This window comes from Zonotrichia albicollis, chromosome 35, assembly GCF_047830755.1.
Source record: "Zonotrichia albicollis isolate bZonAlb1 chromosome 35, bZonAlb1.hap1, whole genome shotgun sequence".
Classification (NCBI taxonomy): domain Eukaryota; kingdom Metazoa; phylum Chordata; class Aves; order Passeriformes; family Passerellidae; genus Zonotrichia; species Zonotrichia albicollis.
In genome coordinates this window covers 968,057-991,692 of record NC_133853.1, presented here as the reverse complement: position 1 = coordinate 991,692, position 23,636 = coordinate 968,057, and the positions used below count along the sequence as shown (strand labels likewise).

The 23,636-nt window shown below is 49.8% G+C and overlaps 1 protein-coding gene across 1 annotated transcript; it reads left to right on the top strand.

Annotated features, from left to right (window-relative positions):
• The first annotated feature begins 10,875 nt into the window (after window positions 1-10,875).
• LOC141726432 (olfactory receptor 14J1-like) lies at window positions 10,876-11,640 on the top strand. The gene has a single exon (XM_074531337.1). The coding sequence runs from the start codon at window positions 10,876-10,878 to the stop codon at window positions 11,638-11,640; it is 765 nt and encodes a 254-aa protein (XP_074387438.1).
• Window positions 11,641-23,636: the final 11,996 nt, after the last annotated feature.

Genomic DNA, 23,636 nt, shown 5'->3' with positions numbered 1-23,636 from the left:
GAGCCTGGCTTTGAAGAAGGTGCCACAATCCAAGTCCATCCTCTTCAGCGGGCCAGTGGCCAGGTCCAGGAAGAGGTTGTCATCCTTGATGTCATCCTCACTGTCCCCAGCAGCAGCAGCCCCACCTGGCACAGCTTCTCCAGGGGCTGCTTCTCCTTCCCTGGGGGCAGACCAGGCTCTCAGGGCTCTGCCCAGGACCCCAACTGTCAGGGAACCAGGACAAGCAAAACCAGCCTGGATGGCGGCCATCAGTGCTGGGCAGAGCAGCTCAGCTCCAGCACAAGGGCTACATGTTCCCATCCCATGAGCCCTGGGCAGTGACACAGGCAGCACAAAAAGGGCTGGGTTCCTTTGCTTCTGATTGCCAAGGCATGTGTGGAGCTGTAACTTACCAGGTCCCTGGATCAAAGTGTGCCTGTGGCTCTCTCCCTTCTTCTAGGGCAGATTAATATCCTGCATCCAAGGATGACAGAGCAGCTCTTCTAATGAGGGCCTTTCCAAGTCCAGCATGGATAAACACCGCCTGATCAGATCTTGGCACTCTGAGCAGAGAAACTAGAAACCGCCGGGCAGTTGGAGAAGGCTCCTGTTGGCTTTGTCCCAGTATTCCCATGCCCAGGCCATGCTGGATGTGCTCAGAGCTGGGCCTAAACTCTCCCATCAATTCCCTGTTTTGGAGGAGAGCAGGACATGTGCCACCTCCTCAGCAGCTGCCAGAGCAGGATGCTCACAAGCCCGCTGCTGGCTCCCAGCACTGGGATTCCCTCGTGCCCAGAGATGAGGATTCACCTTGAGAGAGCCCTTGTGGCAGCGAGAGCTGATGGTCCCAGCTGATGTTCTGGCCCCTCCTGGAAGGGTGCTCCCCGCAGACCATCTGGTGCAGCAGGATGCCCAGGGACTAGATGGTAGCTGGCTTGCCATAGTACCGGCCAAAGTGGGTCCATTCCGGGGGGCTGTATGACCGTGTTCCTATGGAATACAGATGGAGTTCATCGGGGGATGCTGCTGCTCTCAGAGCCGGGACCCAGCATCCCTGGGCATGTGGGGGCTGCCTCAGTGGCACACAGGGTGACCACTGCCCTCTCACCAGCACCTGGGACTTGTGTATAGATTTGGGGTTTGGAGAGAAGCCACTGGTGCTGGAAGAAGGCACTGAAAGCCCTGGTAAGACCCAACCAAAGAAGAACCCACTCAGTGCTGGGAAAAACCGTGCTCTCATCTTCCATGCCTGCATTGCCCCAAAAAACATTATGAACCCAAAGCAAACCAAGTGAGTGGAGCAGTCCAAGCCCTTTCTCACCTGCACACCAAACCGGCTGGGCACAGGTTCTGGTCCCCTCTCTCTGCCATCCCCACCCACGGGTGTTTTTGTTGGGCTGGCTGCCCCAGCCCCAGTTCTGGGCAGAGTGGGGGGCAAAGGCTGCCACCACAGCTGTAAGCTGGCTCCCCCACTCAGCCCTGCTCAAAAGCAACTCAGCTGAAATCTCAGTGCCATGAAGGGCAGCAAAAGGGAGAATCCCTGCTGCCACACCCAGCTTGGACTGTGAGAACTCAGTGCCATGAGATGCTGGGACAAGGAGCACACCCCTGCGTGGGCTCACCTGCAAAGTGAGTAGGCTGTCTCTTGCAGATAGGTGCCACAGCCAAAGTCAATCAATTTGGCCTGCCTGGTGGCCAGATCAACCAGGATGTTCCCTGGTTTGATGTCGCGGTGCAGGACCCCGCAGCTGGTGCAGTGCTGCACGGCCTCCAGCACCTGGCGGAACAGCACCCGCGCCTCCTCCTCGGGCAGGAACCGCCGTGCCCGAATGAAATGATGCAGGTCCTGACACTGCTCTGGCCGCTCCAGCACCATCACGACGTCTTTGGGGAGCTCAAGCCACTCCAGCAGCTGGACCACACCAGGGAAGCTAGTGGACACCTTGGCCAGCAGCACAATCTCCAGTGGGGCGCTGATGCCGTCGGGCTGCGGGAGGAGCACGATGCCGTCAGTGGGGCCGATGCCGTGCCAGGCCTGGGGAAGCCCTCAGCCAGGCCGGGATGCTCTGCGCCCTGCGCTGGCCCCACGCCCGCTCTCCCTCGGGGCGTCCTGGCGGCTCCCACCGTGCCGGGCCCCGGCTCATCCCCGGCCGGCATCCCCGGCTACTGCCGCTGGCCCCGCTCACTCACCAGCTCGCCCCAGTGCCGGACACGGTTCCATGGCACCCTTTTGATGGCCACCTGCAAGCCAAGGGCATCAGCGGACTCAGCTCGCCTCCTGCCTTGCCCAGCCCCATCCTCCGCCCTCCTCCCTCCTCGTCCGACCCCTCCTCCTGCGCCCGCCGCGGCCCCGCTGCTCACGGGGGCACCGTCCGAGAGCCACATGGCCGCGAAGACGCTACCGAAGCCGCCGTGCCCCAGCAGCAAGCCCAGCCTGTCCTGCTCCTTCCCCTGCGGGCGGGACGCGGCTGTCAGCGCTCGGCCCAGGGCCAGCAACAGGCCCCGAGCACTCCTCAAGTGCCCTGGACCAGACATGCCCAGGCGTTCGCTCCCGGGAACAGGGCAGCGGAGGCTCGGGGCCAGCAGCCGTGCTGCCAAGCGGCGGAGCTCGGGCCGGGCAAGCCGCAGCGGAGGCGGCGGGAGCGGCCGCGCCGCGTGTGTCCTCCGCGGGCCCTGGGAGGAGCCGGGGCCAAGGCCGGGGCCCGGGCCGGGGCCGGGGCCAGGCTCAGGCCAGGCGAAGGCAAAGGGCGGCTATGCCGCCCCAGCTGAAGGCACTGATGCCCGCCCAGCCGTGCCACCACCAGCACGGCCAGAGCCCTCCAGCGGCGAGACCGCGGTGGGACGGCCGGGGCCGGGGGCGGGCCGGGGGCATGGCCCGGCTGGGCATGCGGAGAGAGAGACTGGGAGAGGAGGGGATACCGGGAAAGGGAGATCGGGAGAGGGTGCGAGACTGCTAGAGAGGGAGAGGACAAGCCAGAGGGAGTCGACAAAGTCGCTTCTATCGATGCTTTCGCTGCCACTGCCGCTGCATCTGAAGCTCTGGGGCCATTTGTCCCCATGTCCGTTTGTCCGTTGCCCGCTCACCTCTGCGCCGAGCCCCGCGTTTCCCGGGGGCAGCCCCTGAGCCTGTCCAAACACGGGAACTTTGCCGAGTTCAGCCAAGACCCAGAGTCTGGACTCCTGCACAGTAGCACAGGAATCCCCTTGGTCGCTGCTGTGCATTGTCCCTACTAAGGGTCAAACACTATTGGAGCGCATTCCCTGAATGCAGAATTTATACCTGACCCAAGCATTGCATTTACCTCTCCCGCATTGCTTTCCAAAAAAAAGCAGGGGAAGGCAATCCGTGTATAGCTCATGGTATTCAACTGTGTCTAAAACATGCCAAGTCATGGATCTTAGAGGTGAGATCCATTTGGAATTAATGGGATGGAGAAGCAATGCAAAGAGGAGCATAAAAATAAATAGAGTAATAAATAGAGTAATACCTCTTGGTTTGTTTCTTTCTGTTTTCATTTCATTTCCTAAAAACTGTTTCAGTTCTTCCAGAATCTTGTCCACAGTCCTGTTTATTCTTTCCAAGAACGTTTCCTGGAGAACAAGGTGCAGATTTTGTCACAAGATGTGCCACCAACTACAGCTTCTCTTGGCTTTCCACACCATGCATGCAGCACGACTCTTGCAGCAAAGCAGGACAAATGCTTGAAGAACTTTACAGCTTGTTCTTTCTTTTTCTTGTGGGCTAGGCAGTTGTGGCACTGGTGAGGTTTTCATTGTTACTGTTCTACACTAAGAAAACATGACAGGCTACAAGGAATTGTCAGGGAATGCAAGTCTGACTGAATGCAGAGAAAGAATCTCCAGAGCCTGCAGCCAGAAATGGAGAGCTGTATGATAATCATTCCAACACCCCCATGGACATCTTGAAAGTGATGTAGAGCATAAAAATGGGTTGAGAGAGGGAGTTTGTTTCAGTGTTCAGTTCAGATGCTTCTACATCTCATGCAGAGATATAAATCAAGAGTTACAATCAGTTCATAAAAGGCACCAGAACAAGCTGGACCTCTCAGGAGATGACTGAAAGAATGTGAAAAGGAAAAATTCAGGGAATGACTTAGTGAGCTTTGCCTGTACAAAGGATCATTTTTCCTAATAATTTCCAATCCACTCCCTCTGCTTTTGTCCTTCCTAACAAGGTCATTTTCATCCCAGATTCCCCATGGAGTGAGAAACCTGAGCTTGTGGAAGTGCCTGAAAGATGCCCTGTTCCTCTGCAGGGACGCTGAGGCTGAAGCAGGAGCCTGAGCCCTCTCTGGGGCAGCTTCCTCTGAGCTGGAATTTGTGCTGTGCTGGGAGAGGAGGAGGAGGGGGAGAAGGCTGGCGCTGTGTGGCAGGAGCAGGAGGTTTGGACCGCAGGACATTCCGTCTGCGCCGCTGCCCCGCAATGGGCGGCCGTGCCCAGGGCTCTGGGCCTGGCCCCGCATGTGCTGAGCTCCCAACACTGCGGGAGCTCCCTGGGCTGGGCTCAGCTTCCCGCTGGGCCTGGGCAGCAGGCTGGGCTCCAGCTGGGATCACCAGCAGCTGGAAATACCTCTGCGCATCTCCATTTGCTGCTGCTGCTCGGAAGAAACAATGCAGGGAGTCAAGAAGTTATGGTTTCTCTTTCTCCTGGTGGATTTTTTTAATTTCATTTGATGCTTGCGAGGCAATTTCTGTGATGGCCTCTGTCAGTTGGTACTATTTCAGCAGCAGCAGCAACAGGGCTGTGTTTGAGCACTGCAATGTGACCTGTGTGGCTTTAATTGTCCTTGACTTAAGTGCTCAGGGACTTGAGAGCATTTCAAGATCTGCTAAGCATGATGCCTGTGACCAAAAGCCTGAGTTCACCTGTTGCCATCCAGGGGCTATGTACAAATCACCAACAGGATGGGACTGCTGAGGAACATGTCTCGAGCTGTTTATTTTCCACCATCAGTCTCATTACATGGTTATGACAATGGGAAGATGCCCGCAGCTTCTGTCCTTGGCAGCAGACAAAGAACTCAATGTTACAACTTACTTTAAATTTTTTTACCAATTCCACAAACCAAAAGCATATTGACAGTAGTTCTATCCACTGTAAGCACAGGTACCTTTGGTTGAAACAATGGTTGCTAATTTTGAATGCAGTACCTGCTTGTAAGCCTTAAAACACAATGCACACAGCTCAAGCTTAGAACTTCCTAATATCTCACTAGGTATACTTTTCTGTAGCTTAGGGAGTTATTCTACCAAGTGTTAATACAAAAAACATTTTTCTCTTTGTCCTTACTTTCTGCTTGTAATATAACTTTGCTGCTGACAAATCCTACGGCTACCACTTATCTCTAATTACAGTTCTGCTGTCTCTGAGGCCTGCCTTTTGCACCTTTCCCAAAACCCTCTGATTTTAAGGATTCCTAAAGTCACTGTCACGAAAGCACTCTGGGTAGCGCTGATCAAAAAAGGCAATTGCAGTTTTACAGATAAATTTCAAGTGGCAAGCAGAAGAGTTGCAAGAGCAGCCATGATCTCCAATTGCCAAGGCAGAGGCACCAGCAGCCTCCTGCTGTCACCTCGGGGTGAGTAAAAGAGTGCTGAAAACAGCACTGGAACCTGATCCTTTCTTCCTCTGAGGGCTGGCTCAGGGAAGAACAGGCGGGCCCTGAGCAGTCAGGGCTGTGTGTGGGTGCTGGCTGCTGTGCTCCAGAATTGAGCGGGAAAAAGCCCTTGGGAGCCGAGGCAGGAGCAGGCAGGAAGGGGCCGGCGCTGCTGCTGCTCCTGGCCGGGAGCCCCAGCTGGGCCGGGCCGGCGCCCCCTGCGCTGCGGCTGCTGCTGCTGCCAGAGCCGGGCGGGACTCGGGGACAGGGAATGGACACGGGGGGAACAGCAAAGGCCTGGCGGCTGCAGGGATGGTGGCGCTGGGGCCGGGGCCAGCACAGAGCTTCAGCCCGCAGTTAACCCCGAGGGAAACGCTGGGAAAAGGCTTCATTTCAGCATTTCTGCACTCGTGGCTGTGAAGGGACTGAAACAAAACCAGAACGAGCAGGGCCCGACTTCTTCTTTGGGAACAGCCCCAGGCCTGGAGCTGTGAGGGGTCATGAGGGGCTGGGAGGGGCCGTGAGGGGCTGTTGGGGACCTTGAGGGGGAGAAGGGTCTCTGAGAGGCTGTGGGAGGCCAGGCACCTCATGGAACCAAGGCCCAGTTATGACACTGCAGAACCAAGGTGATTCCTGTTGACAGTGCAGAACCTATTGGAACCAAGGGACCCTTCTGGACAGCAGAGCCATGGAAGGAAGGAGTCCATTGGGACACTACAGGACTTCAAGGAATCAAGGTGTCCATATCACACTATTGAACCTCATGGAACAAAGGATGTTGTTGGCTGTACAAAAGCTCATGGAACCAAAAGTCCATTGTGACGTTCTGGGGCCTCATGGGACCATGGAGACCATTACGACACTTCAGGACCCACTGGAACCAAGGGGCCATTGTGACACTGCAGGGCCTCGTTTAACCAAGGGCTCATTGTAGCACAGCAGGGCCTCATGGAATCAAGGGGATCGTAGTGGGGGTCCATGAGACCACAGGGACATTCTGACTCTGGGGAACCAAGGAGACCATTCTGACACTACAGAGCTGCATGGAACTAAGAACTGATGTAACAGTGAGGCGCCCAATGGAATCAAGAGGCCATTCCGTACTTCAGGGCTTTATGGAGCCAAGGTGCCCTTGTGACACTGCAGGGCCTCATTGAAGCAATGAGACCATTCTGGCACTCCGAGTCTCCATGGAAGCAAGGGGCCATTGTGCCACTGCAGAGCCAAGGAGACCATTGGGGTATTGCTGGGCCTTATGGAAAAAAAGATTTGTTGTGATACTATAGGGCCTCATGGAACCAAGGTGCAATTGTGATTCTCCAGGGCCCCAATGGTCCAAGAACATGGAAAAGTTTTGGTTGGCTTGGCTCGACTGGTCCAGCTGATCTTGGCATGTTGAGGGTTGCTTCTCATCTGCCCCTGAAGCCCTGGAGTTCTGTGCTTTTCTTCCTCTGCGAAAGAACTCTCCTTTTCCTCCAGGGGTTGATGGCTGAAATTGGGATTCTATGTCCAAATTCAGTTATGTCGAAGGATGATTCCTGTATGAAACCTGCAGGAACAGACAGCTCTGGCTTGCCTTGGCATCTTGGGGGCCACCTCTCATCTGCCTTCAAAACACTGGGCAGCTGTGCTTTTCTGTCCAGGGAAAAATCATCTTTCAAGAGAACATATCCATAGCCAAAATTTGGAATCTGCCTCCAAAATTCCTTATATCCAGTGACAGCTCTGAGACAAAAGCTGCCAGGACTGTCTAGGTTCCCTTGCCTTCCTTATGGCCAGCTCTCATCTGCCTGTGAAACACTGGGGCTCTGTACTTTCCTTCTTTTAGAAAAGAACTCTCCTTCTTGTCCAGGTGCCCATGGAAGAAAATTTGGGATTTGGCCTCCCAATTTCCCTCTATCCAAGGATTTCCCCAACAGAAAAGCTGTGAAGACAAACAGGTCTGGCTGGCGTTGGCCCCCTTGGGGCTGCCTCTAATCAGCCTTTGAAACACTGGGGCTCTGCCCTTTCCTTCCTGTGGAGAAGAACTGTCATTCTGGTCCAGACACCCATGGCTGAAATGGAATTCCACCTCCAAAACTCCACAAATATCCAAGGGTTGCTTTCAGACAAAACCTGCAAGGACAGACAGGTCTGGCTTACCTTGGCCTCTGGTGAGTGCCTTGGATCTGCCTTGAAACCCCTGGGACTCTGTGGTTTCCTTCCTATAGAAAAGAACCGTCCTCTTTGTCCAGGCACCCATGGTCTCAGGCACATGAGCACTGTACAGGGACAGAGGAGTTCTGTACTCAGTGGGGTGGAAACTGAGGAGAGCAGAGGAGAGCCCTTTGAGGGACTGAACGGTGGTTTCAGAGATGGTGAAACCTTTTTGACATAGTGGAGAACAGCTTGAAATATGAAAAATTAATGCCAAGGGCATCTGGGGAGGCCCAGATTGGGAACAAAGACAATGGAGTTTCCCTCCCAGGGCAGGGCTGTGTTGCAACACATCCCCCAGAAGGAGTCTGGAGCAGCCCAAGGCTTTGTGTGGGCAGGCAGAGGCAGGCAGGAGGCAGAGCTGTCAGCAAAGGAAGGGCCCAGCCAGGTGGGGCAGCTGGGGGATGCCGACAGCCTGCAGGGACAGAGGTGCAGGGCAGCGACACCGTGGGACAGCCTGGGCTGCACAGGGCACAGGGATGGGCAGCAGCTGCAAGACAGCCCTGCCAGAGCCAACTGGGGCAGCACTTTGGCCATGGCTGCTGGGCCTGGGCCTGAGGCCATGAGGGGACAAATGACCCTTGCAGGGCTGGGGCCTCATTGCCTCCTTGTCCCTGCTCAGCAGCCTGGCAGGGGCCGCCCCATGCTCCTGCCCTTGGCATTGCACATCCCCACATGCCAGTGCCCATCCCGGGAAGAGCCCTGAGCAAGGAGGGAGGGACAGGATCCGCCTGGCCAGGGGCTGGGGCTCAGGCCTTGGCCCTTGGCATTCCTCAAACACATCCAGTTTTGCTCAGCACCAGAGACACCTTTGCCTTGTTTGTCCCCAGCTGCCATCACTGCCTCCAATGTTCTGCTCTGACTGGAACCTGGGGACACTTTCCCAGTCGTGTCCCTCTGTGGGACCCATTAAACCTTCAAGAAAATTTGAAGTTTAAATTTAACTTTGAGTTCTTGAGAAGTTTTTTTCAAGACACTCTAAAAGACTGAGTTTGATGTAAACAACAGCAAAACCCCAAGAGGCTCATTAAAGTCCTTGTGCTGTGTCTGTGCTACCGAGCTTTAAAGGAACAGCTCTTCCCAGGACCAGCTCCTCTCCCAGCCCAGCAGGGCTGAGGGCTCTGCCTGCAGGCACTGAGGGGACAGGAGCCAGGCAGAGACAGGCTGAAGGCAATCAGGAATGGGAAGACAATTGAGCTGAGACTTCACTTGGGGAAAGACCTTCACAGCCCTGTACATGGTGAGTGTGTGGGTGCAGGGCAATGTCCGCTGTGCTCCTGGAGGGATGTCCTGAAGCCAGCACACCCCACAGCCTGGGGGATGTGTCAGGAGGACTCTCCCAGTTTCTCTGTGGCACAGGAGGAGGAGGAGGAGGATGTGCTGCAGAGCAGGCGTGCCCTGCTGAGGGAACTTGTCATGAGCACATTCAGGGCAGTAGTTTCCTGCTTGGGTCTCTGATTTCCTGAATCTGTGCTCACACTTTTCCCTGGCTCAGCTTAGTGACAATGCAAACTCAACTGTGCATGGCAGAGCAGGGGCTGAGCCTCTTAAACCATCACCCTGAGGATTCCTGGGCACCTCAGCAAGTGCCTGCACCTGCCCAGCCTCCAGATCCATGCAGCATCACCTTTCCATGGTGCCCAAGCTGGGGGAGCTGTTCTTTCATCCCTGCAGGGCCGAGCAGCTGCAGGGCAGGGCTGACCCAGGGGCAGGGCTGGGCTCTGGCAGCTCTGGCAGGGAAGGAGCCCAGGGCCACAGGAGCAGCTGGGGCTGGGACAGCTCCAGCAGCAGAGCCGTGGGCAGGCAGGGAGGGAGGCAGTGCTGAGGGAAGCCCTGTTGCAGGGCAGATGTGGCACCTGCTGGGCCTGCCCTGCAGGGCAGACACTGCCCTGAGCAGCACAGCTCTTGTGTCCCCTCGCAGCCAGCACAGCCCTCAGCCCAGGGGCTCGGGGCCCTCAGTCCCTCCTGGGCCGGCAGAGCAGCCCCAGAGATGAAGGGCATCTCTGTGACCATGTGCCCATTCCCTGCTGACCAGTGCCTGAGGGCCACTGTCCTGCCCTGCTGCTGCCTGGCAGGGGCTGGGCAGGGCTGGCCAGGGAAAGGCTTTTCCTCAGTCTCTCTCTCTCTCCTTGCCTTGCCCAGGTGCTGCTGGCATTGCTGAGGGGCTCTCTGCAATGGCAGTTCCAGCTGCAGGGCCAGGCCCAGCCCTTGGGCTCCTCCTGTGCAGGCTGAGCACAGCAATGGGGTGTCCCAGCTCCCTGTGCCCAGACAGCTCTGGGCAGGGCAGCCTGGCAGGCTGGCAATGAGCCTACTCTCCTGACTCTGGGAAAGCCAGGAGCCACTCTGTGTGCCAGGGATCCTTCTGCTCTCAGCAGTGTCTCCTGGCTGTCCAGGGTAACATAGAAGTGGATTTCAGAAAGGTGCAAGTCCCAGGCAGCCGGACCAGGAGAGAGGGACAGAGCAGCTCCCCTCAATCTGCACTAAGCCTCAGACAATCCTCCTGCCTCTCTGGACTGTCTGTTCTTCCCAGATGCAACAGAATCTCTCGTTCTGCCTTCTGTTATCCCCATGCCTTCACCCAGGCAGTTCCTCTGCCTTAGGGGAAGATTCTTTATCCAAGTCCCAACACCAGGACTGGCCCCTGCCCTCACTGTTCCTCTGCACTGACTGGGGGTCAGGGCTGAATCCCAGGTGTCCTGCAGGGCAAGGTCCAACTCCTCACACAACATTGGCCAGCAGCAATCAGGGCTCCAGCAATCAAGGTGAAGTAAGATCTCTGAGACATGGACAGGGGAAGGTGTTTAATTGCAGAAATAAGTCTATGAGAAAGGGCTTTGACTTTTCTGTGAGAAATCTCCCCTCAGTTATCACTGTCATTCCTTCTTCAAAAGGTTCCAATATCTGAAGACAGCAAATGTCCAACAGTAGCTCCATCAGGCACTTCCTCCTGCTGCCATTGGCAGACACGCGGCAGCTGCAGCTCCTGCACTTCTGCCTCTTGCTGGGCATCTCCCTGGCTGCCCTCCTGGGCAACGGCCTCATCATCAGCGCCGTAGCCTGCGGCCACCACCTGCACACGCCCATGTTCTTCTTCCTGCTCAACCTGGCCCTCAGCGACCTGGGCTCCATCTGCACCACTGTCCCCAAAAGTATGCACAATTCCCTCTGGGACACCAGGGACATCTCCTATGCAGGATGTGCTGCACAACTGTTTCTGTTTGCCTTTTTCATTTCAGCAGAGGTTTCCCTCCTGACTGTCATGTGCTACGACCGCTACGTGTCCATCTGCAAACCCCTGCACTATGGGACCCTCCTGGGCAGCAGAGCTTGTGCCCACATGGCAGCAGCTGCCTGGGCCACTGCCTTTCTCAATGCTCTCATGCACACAGCCAATACATTTTCCCTGCCCCTGTGCCATGGCAATGTGCTCGGCCAGTTCTTCTGTGAAATCCCACAAATCCTGAAACTCTCCTGCTCACACTCCACCCTCAGGAAACTTGGGGTCATTGTGGTTAGTGCTCTTCTGTTGTTCGGTTGTTTTGTGTTCATTGTTTTCTCCTATGTGCAGATCTTCAGGGCTGTGCTGAGGATGCCCTCTGAGCAGGGACGGCACAAAGCCTTTTCCACCTGCCTCCCTCACCTGGCTGTGGTCTCCCTATTTGTCACCACTGGAATTTTTACCTACCTGAAGCCCCCATCCATGTCCTCCCCATCCCTGGATCTCGCAGTGTCAGTTCTGTACTCGGTGGTGCCTCCAGCCCTGAACCCCCTCATCTACAGCCTGAGGAACCAGGAGCTCAAGGCTGCAGTGAAGAGACTGATGACTGGGTGCTTTCAGGAGCATTAAACTGGTTGCCAAATTCTGCAAGTTACTTTTTATAGAAGTCATCTTTGATACTTCTTGTTGGTTTCATTGTTTTACTTCTACAATATTGTCCCTAAACAAAAGCCATTTATACTGACATATCTCGTTTTCTTCCTCCACACCTTCACTGTTACCCACAGACTCTGTCAATGAGGAGCGATGCTCCTGGTGGGTTTAAATGACCTTAAGCACTTCCATGCAGACTTTTCACAAGAGATCCCCCTTTTGTTCCTTCTCTGGAGCTGCAGCAGCAATGTCTGTGTGCAGAGCTGGGGCAGATCAGTGCTGGCCCAGCAGCTGTGCCCAGCAGCAGCAGCAGCACTTGGTGTTGCCAGTGCTGCTGCCGTGGCCCTGCCCCGCTGCCCTGGTGGCCCTGGTGTTGCTGCAGGGCCTGAGTGCTCTCGGGGCCGGGCACAGCCCTGGGGGTGGCAGTGCTGGGGCTGCAGCAGGGTCAGGCCATGGGCACTGCTGGGGCAGTGCTGACGCCTCAGCCCAGGGCCTGGGGACTCCAGGCTCTTTGCCCAGGCTCTCTCAAGAACACGCCCAGGCCAATGCTCAGCACAGAAAAGCCCCGTGAGCAGCCCCAGGCTGGCCGTGGGCAGGCTGGGGGCAAACAGCATGGCTGGGGCTCTGCAAGGGCCCTGGGGCACAGGGGAAGAAGCAGCAGAGCAGGGGCTGATCCATCCCCAGTGCGCTGGACAGCCCAGGGCAGCGTCCCAGAGAGTCCTCATGGAGCTGCCAACAACATCCCCCCTCTGCAGCCCTGGCCTCTCCCCCAGCTCACACAGGTGCCCCATCCTTGCAGGCACAGACACGGCATCACTGGCTCAGCTGCCCCTGTTTGCATTGCACAGAGCAGGCCGGAGCACCACCATGCTGTTGCTGTGGGGACATGAACCTGAGGGAGCACAAATGCCATCAGGCCCTGGGGCCAGCAAGGGCTGGGGGACACCAGGGAAACCACTCAGCTTTGTCCTGGCCTCTGCAGTCAGCCAGAAAGTTTGGTCCCATCACCTGGGAGTTTCCTGTCCTGCTGCAGATGCTGTTGCCACTGTTCCAAGGGTGGTTTCAGAGTGTGCCAGAAGCAACAAGCTTGGAAAGACCTTGGAGATCATCAAGTCCAACCTGTGTCTTGACACACCTTGTCTCCTTGAGTCTCCTTTTCTCCAGGTAAACAACCCCAGCTCCCTCAGTCACTCCTCACAGGACTTGTGCTCCAGAATCTCACCAGCCTTGCTGCCCTTCTCTTGACATGCTCCAGCCCCTCAATGTCCTTCCTAATCGAGGTGTGGCCTTACCAATGCTGAGCACAGGGGAAGAATCCCTGCCCTGCTCCTGCTGGCCACACCATTCCTGATCCAGGCCAGGAGCCATTGGCCTTCTTGGCCACCTGGGCACACTGCTGGCTCATGTCCAGCCTGCTGTCCATCAGTCCCTGACAGTCCCTTTCTGCCTGGCTGCTGTCCAGCCCCTCTGTCCCCAGCCTGTAGTGCTGCTGGGGTTGTTGTGGCTAAATGCAGGACCTGGTACTGGGACTTGTCCAACCTCACCTTGTTGGATTTGGGCCCTGGATCCAGCCTGTCCAGGGCCCTCTGCAGAGCCCTCCTACCCTCCAGCAGATCCACACTCACACCCAGCCTGGTGTCATCTGCAGATTTTCTGATGCTGGACTCAGTCCCCTCATGCAGATCATCAATGCAGATATTGAAATCCACGCTGGCTGGCTCTGACCCCTCGGCCATCCTGTGGGTGCCCTGGGATGGCACTCAAGGTGATCTGTTCCATAACCTTGCCGGGCACCCAGGTCAGGCTGACAGGCCTGGAGTTCCCCAGCTCCTCCTTCCAGCCCTGCTTGGGGATGGGCTCACACTGGCACCTCCAGTCCTCTGGGACCTCCCTGCTGAGCCAGCACTGATGGTAAATGATGGAGAGCAGCTTGGGGAGCTCATCCACAGCTCCCTCATCCCCCTGGGATGGATCCCATCTGCTCCCACACACCTGTGAGCATCTGAGTGGCTCAGCAAGTCACCAACTGCTTCCTCCTGGATTACAGGGGATTGTTCTGCTCCCTGTGCCCATCCACCAGCTCAGGACAACACTTGTCCTGAGGACAACGTGGCTTAGTCTTGGAAACTGAGGCAAAGAAGGGGTTAGGTGTTAGAATCCCTAAAATCAGAGGGTTTTTAGGAAATTGTTAAAAAAAAATATGTAGGCCTCAGGCTGAAGTTCTGTTACAGCAGAAAAGTTTCCCAAGCAAGCAGAGAAGTTTCCCAAGCAGCATACGTGACAAATAACAATAGGACTTTGTAGAATTTGCTTTAGGATGGCAACAAGTTTATTTAATGTATATCTTTAGAAGGTTACCATGAATAGAGCTCTATTCTTTGTCTTTTATGAAATAGACTTTGTTTTAACTACCATTACGTATGTTTTATAAGATTGATTAGAAGGCTTGTCAATATGTCTTGATTTTTTGTATGATTGGCTGAAATCTAAACTGAGATGATTGTATGTCTTTCTGTATTAACCCCACCTTCTGGGACATTTCCCTGTAGACCAGCGAACTGTTCACATGCTGTCTCCATTGTAACAATGTTCTGAGACTGATGTGCCAACAATAAAAAAGTCTCTTCCCTGGTCTGGATTTGTCCAGTGTTGTCCATATTTGGACTTTTTGCCGCGGCAAGTGGGTTCCTCTCTTAAGACGTGGGTTCCTGACACCATTGGATTTATAACTACCCTGGTGCCCCGGCAACTGGTGCCCCGTGTGAGGAAGCCCCATTCGAGGACGTAGATTAGAAGAAAAAAGAAAAATCATGGATTTCCCGGCAGCTGGAGACCCAAGTGTTAATCAGGAGGACTGTATCATCTCTCCCGCCGAAGCCAAGAAATTTGTAAGTAACTTTTCTAGGGAGAGCGCTTGGGTAACGGTATTTTGTGTTAAAAGAAAACAAAAATGGGAACAAACTTATCAAAAGTTGAATGGGATGTTTTTTATCAATTAGAGACATTGTTACAAGAAAAAGGGCACTCTGAAGTTTCAAAAATTGAACTTAAAAACTTACTTATATGGGTTAAAACAAATACGCAAGATTTAAATTTACAGTCTGCCTTTACTTTTCATTTTTGGGATCAGATAAACTGGAGGATTTATAATCTAGCCACTCTTAAAAAAGATGAAAGTCTAAAAGAATTGATGCCCATTGCTCGAGCCCTGATGGAATGTTTTAAACAAACTGACAATAATAAGGTGAACTCGGACTCAGAAAACAAAGCTTCTGGCTCTGTCTCTTTAAATTCCAGTAAACCTGAGACTGTATGTGTTCCGGAGAATGTAACAAATGTTGTTTCAAATGCTGATTTGAACTCCACTGAGAAAAATCTTCCTTCTCTCTCTCTGGGAAAGAATGAGACTTTTTCGGACTATTCATCGCGTTGTTCTGTTAATGTAAAAATATGTGACTCTTGTAAGGGGGAAGGGACAAAATGTATAGAAAATGTAAATGAAAAAGTGAATGTATTTCCTAAGATTGGATGTGCAGGGACACTGAAAGCTGGATTAGATTGTGATATGCCTGAAGTGGAAACTGAGGGTGTTTCTTCCACTCGGGAAATTTTGGTTTCTGGGGGTTCTGGGAATTCTTTTTCAGTTAAGCAAAACCCTGGTTTTTATGGTAATTGTCAATCCATAGGTACAGAGAAAGAAAAATTGGCTCTAATTCAAAGGATGGAGTCTTTTGAAAGGATGGATAACTCTCAAAAACCTGAATAAACACGGGTTGAGTTTTTCCTCATTGCTGTGATCCTAATTCTTGTATTTTAAAACAAAACCATGTAAGTTTAAAACCTGGATTTGTGGATTCTTCAGCTGAGTTTTTCTTGGCAGGGAGACAATGTGAAACTTGTGGTAAAGTAGCAAATTCAAGGTTAAAATGTGGCAATGTTCCCAGAACAGGGGAACACGCCTCTGTCTCGGCCCCTTTGGGCTGGGCTTCGGAGGAGGCGTGTTGTTTGTTGGAGTCCACCCCTGCCTTTCATGGCAGGGTCCCAAGGGGGGCGTGTTGCTTGGAGGTTTCTGAAAAAAATTTAGAGGTGTGTTCTCATGATCAGGTAGGCTGGCCTCCTGGAGCTGGCCGAGCTCCCGGAGCTGGCCGAGCTCCCGGAATTGGCAGAATTCCCGGACAAGAGCACAGTGTTCCTCCTGTCAGGGCCAAAGTGACTGGAAGGTTTGGATTTAATGATTCAGGATCAGAAAATGTATTGATTAGAAGCAAAGGGAATGTTCATACTGTCATTGATCAAAGTGACAATTTTGATTCTCCATTAAAATTACCGGATTGGTCATACATTAATCAGAAACTAGAAAGAGATTCGGATTTAAAGAAACAATATCTTGCCTTACCAGTAAAATATGGAAGAAATGATAGAAATCCAAAATATGAAAGACTCAATCACCATGATATAAAGGAATTACGACAGGCTTTGAAAGAAAGTGGATTTTCTTCTCCCTATTTTAATAGTGTGTTGAAAAATATTTTTAACTCTTATGATTTAGTTCCTGCTGATTGCAGGAATGTGGCAACTTTGATCTTAACCAACTCACAGTACCTACTATGGGAGTTACAATGGAAAAAGTTACTTAACAAGTTGGTTGAAGGATATGCAGATACTAATTATGCCAATTTAGATGTTGCTCAGTTGGCTGGTGATTCACCTTAAAATAGGCCTGAAAATCAAGCAGCTGAACTGCCTCGGCCTGTTTTAGCAGACATTAAAAATGCTGCTAGAAAGGCCTTACTTTCACTTGAACCTGTGGGTTCACATCTGAGCTCTTATCCACTGATCAAACAAGGTGAAACTGAATCTTATGGTTCTTTTTTGGATAGATTAACTCAAGCTGTTGAAAGGCAATGTCCAGATGAACAAGCCCGCTCTTATATCGTTCAAAATCTTGCTTATGTAAATGCTAATGATGAATGTAGAAAAATTATTTTAGCTTTGCCTGATCAACCTCCAACAGTTACACAGATGCTAACAGCTTGCAGCAGACTTATGAGTTCACAAAATGCTGCAAATTCACAGGTCAATGCTTTGGAAAAAACACTGGAACACAATTTGACACAACAACTAGATAAAATTGAAAAGCTTTTAGAAAAACATGAAAAACGTTGGGAAAACTCTGTTAATGCTGTGCAAGTAGATCCTAATAAAAAGCCTGTCTGTTTTGCTTGTGGTAAACTAGGCCACCTCAAAAAGGATTGTCGTGGAACAGCAAATCAAATTTCTATTTGCCCTCGATGCCGAAAAGGAAGGCATCTTGCTAAATATTGTCACTCACTATTTGACATTAATGGGAACCCGCTGTCGTTAAACTTCAAAAACAGCACCTTCCACCGTGCTCAGACACAAATTGTGGCACCCACTGGCAATCAGATTTCAGAACAAATGATGATGGTACGTCAGCCATTTGTTTCTCAAACAGCCTACCCTCGAATGATGCCAGCTCAGCAATTCCAAACACAAGGGTTGAATTGAGTACCTCAAAACTAATTCATCTTTTAACTAATTTTTGCTGGGTGAATATTCCTACTGGGCTGATCAACTCTTGTCAAGAAGGACAAGATTTCTTAATTATGGGCAAAGCAAACAACAAATTTCTGGGACTGTCAATCTTCCCTACTGTTGTTTCAGTAAATTATAATGAAGAGCTGATGATTTTAGCTCTTGCATTTGATGTTCCTACGGTAATTCCACCAAACACACCTATTGCTATTGCATTTCTGGCATCTGAAAATGTGTGTCCTAATACCTCAGTGCAGAAGTTTTCTGGGTGCAGTATTTGAACAGTGACCGTCCACAACTAACTTGTAGCTTGACTCACTGTGGTAAAACAATTTATGTTACAGGAATGCCTGATACTGGTGCAGATGTTACTGTGATTTCTCACATGTTTTGGCCCAATGACTGGGATTTAGTAGCTCCTTCAGGTTCTCTTTCAGGAATTGGAGGTGCTACTGTTTGTATGCAAAGTGCATCCATGATTGACATTACAGGTCCTGAAGGAAAGACTGCAACAGTGCGTCCTTTTGTTGTTCAGAAGCCTCTCCCTGTCTGGGGGAGAGACGTCCTGTCCCAATGGGGAACAAGACTGGAAGTGGGCCTGTAATGAAAACTTCGTCGAAACCTGCAACTTTAAAGCTCATCTGGAAAACCAACCATCCTGTGTGGGTCGACCAATGGCCTTTGACGGAAAAAAAGTTGATCATTCTTAATGAAATGGTAGAAGAACAATTACAGAAAGGCCACATCGCTCCCACGAACAGTCCCTGGAATTCTCCAGTTTTCGTCATCCACAAGAAGACATCTAATTCCTGGAGGTTGCTACATGACCTGAGGCAAATCAATGAAGTGATTGAAGACATGGGTTCTCTTCTACCTGGACTTCCTTCTTTGCCCATGATCCCGAAGCATTGGCCTCTCGTTATAACTGATTTAAAGGACTGTTTTTTCCATATTCCACTTCACCCTGATGACGCTCCAAGATTTGCCTTTTCAGTTCCCGTCATCAACTGAAGTGAACCCGTTCGAAGATACCACTGGAAATCGCTCCCACAAGGAATGAAAAATTCGCCTGTAATTTGTCAACATTTCGTTGCCCAAGCCTTGCATCCTGCCCGGCAGAAGTTTCCAAGATCCATGATTCTACACTACATGGATGATCTCATCACAGCCTCTACACAGGAAGAGATGGAAGAAATTCGAGACTGTGTTGTTGCTAAAATTCAAAAAGCTGGGCTTGAAATCTCTACAACAAAAATTCAAGAAGTTTCACCTTGGAAGTACCTGGGATGGAAGATGACTGAGACGACAATAACACCATAAAAAATTCAGATCCGAGCCAGAGTCAACAACCTACAAGAGTTACAACAACTTCTAGGAGAAATCAACTGGGTTAGACCGATGTTGGGAATCACCAATGATGAACTGAGTCCACTCTTCAATTTGCTGAGAGGAAGTAACGACCTTCCTTCGCCAAGAACTTTAACCCCTGAAGCTTGTGCTGCTCTCGACAAGATCACAGAAGCTCTTCAACAAAGACAAGCTCATCGCTGCATTCCTGAAAACCCTTTCTTTCTTGCAATTTTAGGAGAGAAGATGCAGCTTTGTGGTCTCATTTTCCAGTGGGACGCCACAGAGCAAGATCCTTTGTTAATAATGGAATGGGTTTTTCCTCCCTACAGGTTTCCAAAGACCATTTTCACAGTTCTAGAAATGATTGCATACATTATAATTAGAGCTAGAACCAGATTGTTAACTTTGGCAGGTCAGGAATTTATCTATTTGCCATTGAAAAAGGATTACTTCAATTGGGCAATGCAAAATTCTGATGATTTACAATATGCATTTTTGGGTTTTCCGGGTGTTTGTTCCATACACTATCCAGCTCTCAAGCTACTGCAAGCAAAATTGAATTTCAGAGAAAAACCTAAATTAAGTGAAGAACCTTTAAATGCTGTGACTCTCTTCACTGATGGCTCTGGCAAAAGCCACAAGTCTGTTGTAACTTGGTTTAATCAAAAAACTAATGCTTGGGAATCTGATATACAAGCAGTAGAGGGATCCCCTCAAATTGTTGAGCTTGCTGCAGTAGTTCGAGCATTTCAGCTTTTTCCTCAGCCTTTTAATTTGGTCACAGATTCTGCCTATGTTGCTAATGTAGTTAGGAGAATAGAAGGTTCAATTTTAAAGGATGTTAGCAATGACACTTTACATCATTGGCTTTCATGTCTTTTTACAACTTTGCAATATAGAACTAATCCATATTTTGTTTCTCATATTAGGGCGCATTCTTCACTTCCTGGATTTTTAGTGGAAGGAAACGCAAGAGCGGACAAGCTGACAATGGTCATTTCTAACACATTGCCTAACATTTTTGAACAAGCAAAATTGAGTCATGCCTTTTTCCACCAAAATGCCCAAGCACACATGAGAATGTTCCAAATTAGTAAAAGTCAAGCTAAAGCTATCATTCATACTTGCCCTGACTGTCAATTGGTACAACCTCCTGTTTCTACAGGAGCAATTAACCCCAGAGGCTTACAAAGCCTACAGTTGTGGCAAACAGATGTTACTAAATATCCTTCTTTTGGTAAATTTAAAAATATTCATGTTTCCGTAGACACATTCTCTGGTGCAGTTTTTGCTTCCCTTCACACAGGTGAAACCGGCAATCATGCCTGTCATCATTTCCTACAAGCTTTTGCTTCATTGGGTATACCCCAAGAAGTAAAAACTGACAATGGTCCTGCATACATATCTCAAAAATTGGCCACATTTTTAAATGAATGGGGTGTTCAGCACATTTTTGGTATTCCCCACTCTCCCACAAGCCAAGCAATCATTGAAAGAACACATCAAACCCTAAAACGCATATTAGATCAACAGAGAGGGGGAACGGAGATCACCCCACAAATGAGACTGAACAAGGCTTTGATTAATTATTGGGGATTTTGATTAATAATTTGGGGAAAGGGTATGCTTTTGTCTCCACAGGTGCTGGAATTAAACGGGTTCCTGCCAAAAATGTCAAACCATATCACACTTCAGAACCTGCAGTCGAGCACAGAACGGAGGAAGCAAACACGCAGACGTGAACCGAATCGAAGGATCCCGGGTCTCGCCTGACGCCTCTTGTGCCTGACGTTCTTTGTGCATCGGTGGAACCCATGAACTCTGATTTTGTGTCAATGTTATTTGTGAGTATGCTAATTGAATGCTGAATGTTTGTTTAAAAGTCTTAATTTTTGGCAAAGGTTTAGGTTGGAGATTTTGTGTAGAAAGAATTCTGCCAAGACTTAGTTCATGAAAGAGATGGAGCAAGTTCAAATGGTATATTTGTTTTGCTTGATTTTAATTGTTTTTTGTCGTGCAGATTTGCCTGTGGATCAACCGAAAAAGAATGTTTGGGTGACCTTAGCCAAGGCTGCCGGATCAGATACTATATGTCTGTCTAATTCAGAACCAGAAAAACCTTTTTCAACCTGTTTGGTTGGTGTGCCAGTGAAAGAGTTGCCTTTGGTCAAAAAACAATCCAATGGTAGGCCAGGTGGAATTGACAATGGAAACAATCCCTCTTTCAATTGGAACATTTGGTCCAAAAAACTTCTCAGGGCAACATCTGAACCTCAAGAATTGGAAATCCTTGGTTCTTTGACCATGGATTTTTGTTTTACTTTTATGACTCGTGCCTGGTGAAAAGGTGATCCCCCAAAGTTTAGTGTTACTCCTCATTATTTTGCATATAAAAATCTGAGTTTTTGGTGTAATGTTTCAAATAGTTGGGATGTGTTTCCGGAGATGGATCAATATCCATGGCAATTGCCGAAAGGGTATTGGTTCATTTGCGGAGACAGGGCTTGGCAAGGTATTCCAGCTCACCTTGAAGGTGGCCCTTGTAGCATTGGTATGCTCACCATAATTGCCCCCACTGCCAAAGCAGTGATGAAAAAGAAACAAAGGAAAACGAGAGCTGCTCCTCATTATGATGAGAACTGTCAGAGTGATTTTATGCCATAGAATGCCACCAGAAGGGTTTCAGCAGGTATATTTTTACCCCATTTGGCCTCAGCAGTGGCATTGAGACAATTAGATAGAGTTGGATGTTGGCTGAGCAAACAAGCTAATGCCACATCCTCTGCAATCAGTGATATGTTGACCGATGTTGATAGTATTAGACATGCTACTCTTCAAAACAGAGCAGCCATTGATTTTCTTCTACTGGCACAAGGACATGGTTGTGAGGAATTCGAAGGATTGTGTTGTATGAATTTGTCTGACCATTCTGAATCCATTCACAAAAGCATTCAAAAATTGAAAGATCTGACAGCCCAAATCAAAGAAGATGGAAGTTCCTGGTTGGATGATTTGTTTCAAAAATGGAGTTTTGCACCTTGGCTAAGGCAACTTTTCAAGATAGGTCTTTATGTACTAGGTGTTCTAATACTGATATGTATAGTGGTACCTTGTGTACTTTGTTGTGTTCGGCGAATAATGAACAAAACAGTCTGAGAAGTTTTTGTCATACAAGCAGGAGATTTAGGAAGTAGAAGCACAGAGAGTGTTCGGAATCTCACGAAAGCAGTAGATGAAGGTATAGACATGAACGAAGGTTTTGAATTAAGACCTTGGAATCGACCAGAGTTTTTTGAACAATGATTTGTAACTATTACCAAACATGATTCATATCTCTTTCAAGGATGGGGTCATCACAGCATTAAGTTGCTGTGCCGTAATGTAGCAGTGCTTTAGTGCAGATAGGTCTCCAATAGATAATAAGCAGAGCTATGAAACACAAGTAGTAAGCGACAAGAAAATGAAAGATTCTGGGTCAAACAGAGAGGGGGAAATGTGGGAATCCATAAAGTTAGAGGGTTTTTAGGAAATGGTTAAAAAAGAGTATTTAGGCCTCAAGATGTGGCCCGAAGTTCTGTTACAGCAGAAAAGTTTCCCAAGCAGTAGACGTGACAAATAACAATACGACTTTGTAGATTTGGCTTTAGGATGGCAACAAGTTTATTTAATGTATATCTTTAGAAGGTTACTGTGAATAGAGTTCTGTTCTTTGTCTTTTATGAACCAGTCTTTGTTCTAACTACTATTACGCATGTTTTATAAGGATTGGATGGAAAGCTTGTCAGTATGTCTTGTTTTGGTGTGATTGGGTGAAATCTAAACTGAGATGGTTTTATGTCATTCCGTTTTACCCCACCTTCGGGGGCATTTTTCCATTAGGCCAGCATGCTGTTAACATCTAACAATGTTCTGAGGCTGATGTACTAATAAATAAAAAGGCTGGTCTGAATTTGTCCAGTGTGGTCCATATTTGGAGTTTTTGCCGCGGCAAGTGGGTTCCTCTCTTAAGACGTGGGTTCCTGACACCATTGGATCTATAGCTACCCTGGTGCCCCAACATAAGGTTCTCTAAATCTTTATTTTTTCTCTCTCTCTCTCTCTCTCTCTATTTCTTCTATTTATGTTCTCTTGCAAATTTTGAGTATGTTAAAAATGAGCAGGCTTAGAATTTGTGAAGTTGAATGCTCCAAATTAAAGCTTTGATAAGTGGGTTTTTTTAATTGAATATCATATTAAATCATTTGCCAAGTTTCCAAAATTTTCTAAAATTACCAGTAAAGGCTGTTGTGTTCTTTTGAGCTCCTGAGGCTCTCTTGTTGGTATTTCTCCAGTGCATGCAATTCAGAGTACACAAACAATTGTAATTCCCTTTAAATGTCTCCCCAAGAGAATTGTTTGGGGGATGGGAGTTGGTGCTCTGCTTGGCACAGCCCAGGCAGGGTTTTCCAAGCCACATTCCACACTCCATTTCCCAGCTGGAGCCACTGCTGCCTCTGAGTTGTGCTGCCCCAGCCCCAGGGACGCTCTCCTTGTCTGCCCATTCCCCCACGGTCTCTGGGCAGGGATGACCTCAGTGGGGGCTGCTGACATCCTCAGCAACTCTGAGGCTGCTGCTGAATTTTCCTGCTCCAGAGGCTTGTTCAGCCTTCAGCTCTTCAGTGCAGGAATTCAATGTCCCAGGGCTCATTAACATCCGGAACACTTTAACAAGCCAAGCCTCTGGGAATAATTTGAGTTTAATTTTCAAATCTTTTGTGGTTAATTAGATAGATTTCAGTAGTGTATTCAAACTGAATAGATTCTCTCTAAAAAGCCAGAGTAGATTTATTTAGGTCCTGTTCAAGTTTTTTAAACTGTTCATAAATTGATATGTGCAAATTCCAGTTGACACTGAATCCAAGTACCGCCTCATGCAATTTGAATAGACATGAAAATCAAGACCCCTTATGGCTGACAATCAATCGGACTCTATCCCCACTCCACCATTTCCCCCATCCAAGCCCTGGCACTCAGAGCAGCCTTGTGCAAATCTGAGCTCCCTCCAGCCCAGGCTGCACCTGCAGCTT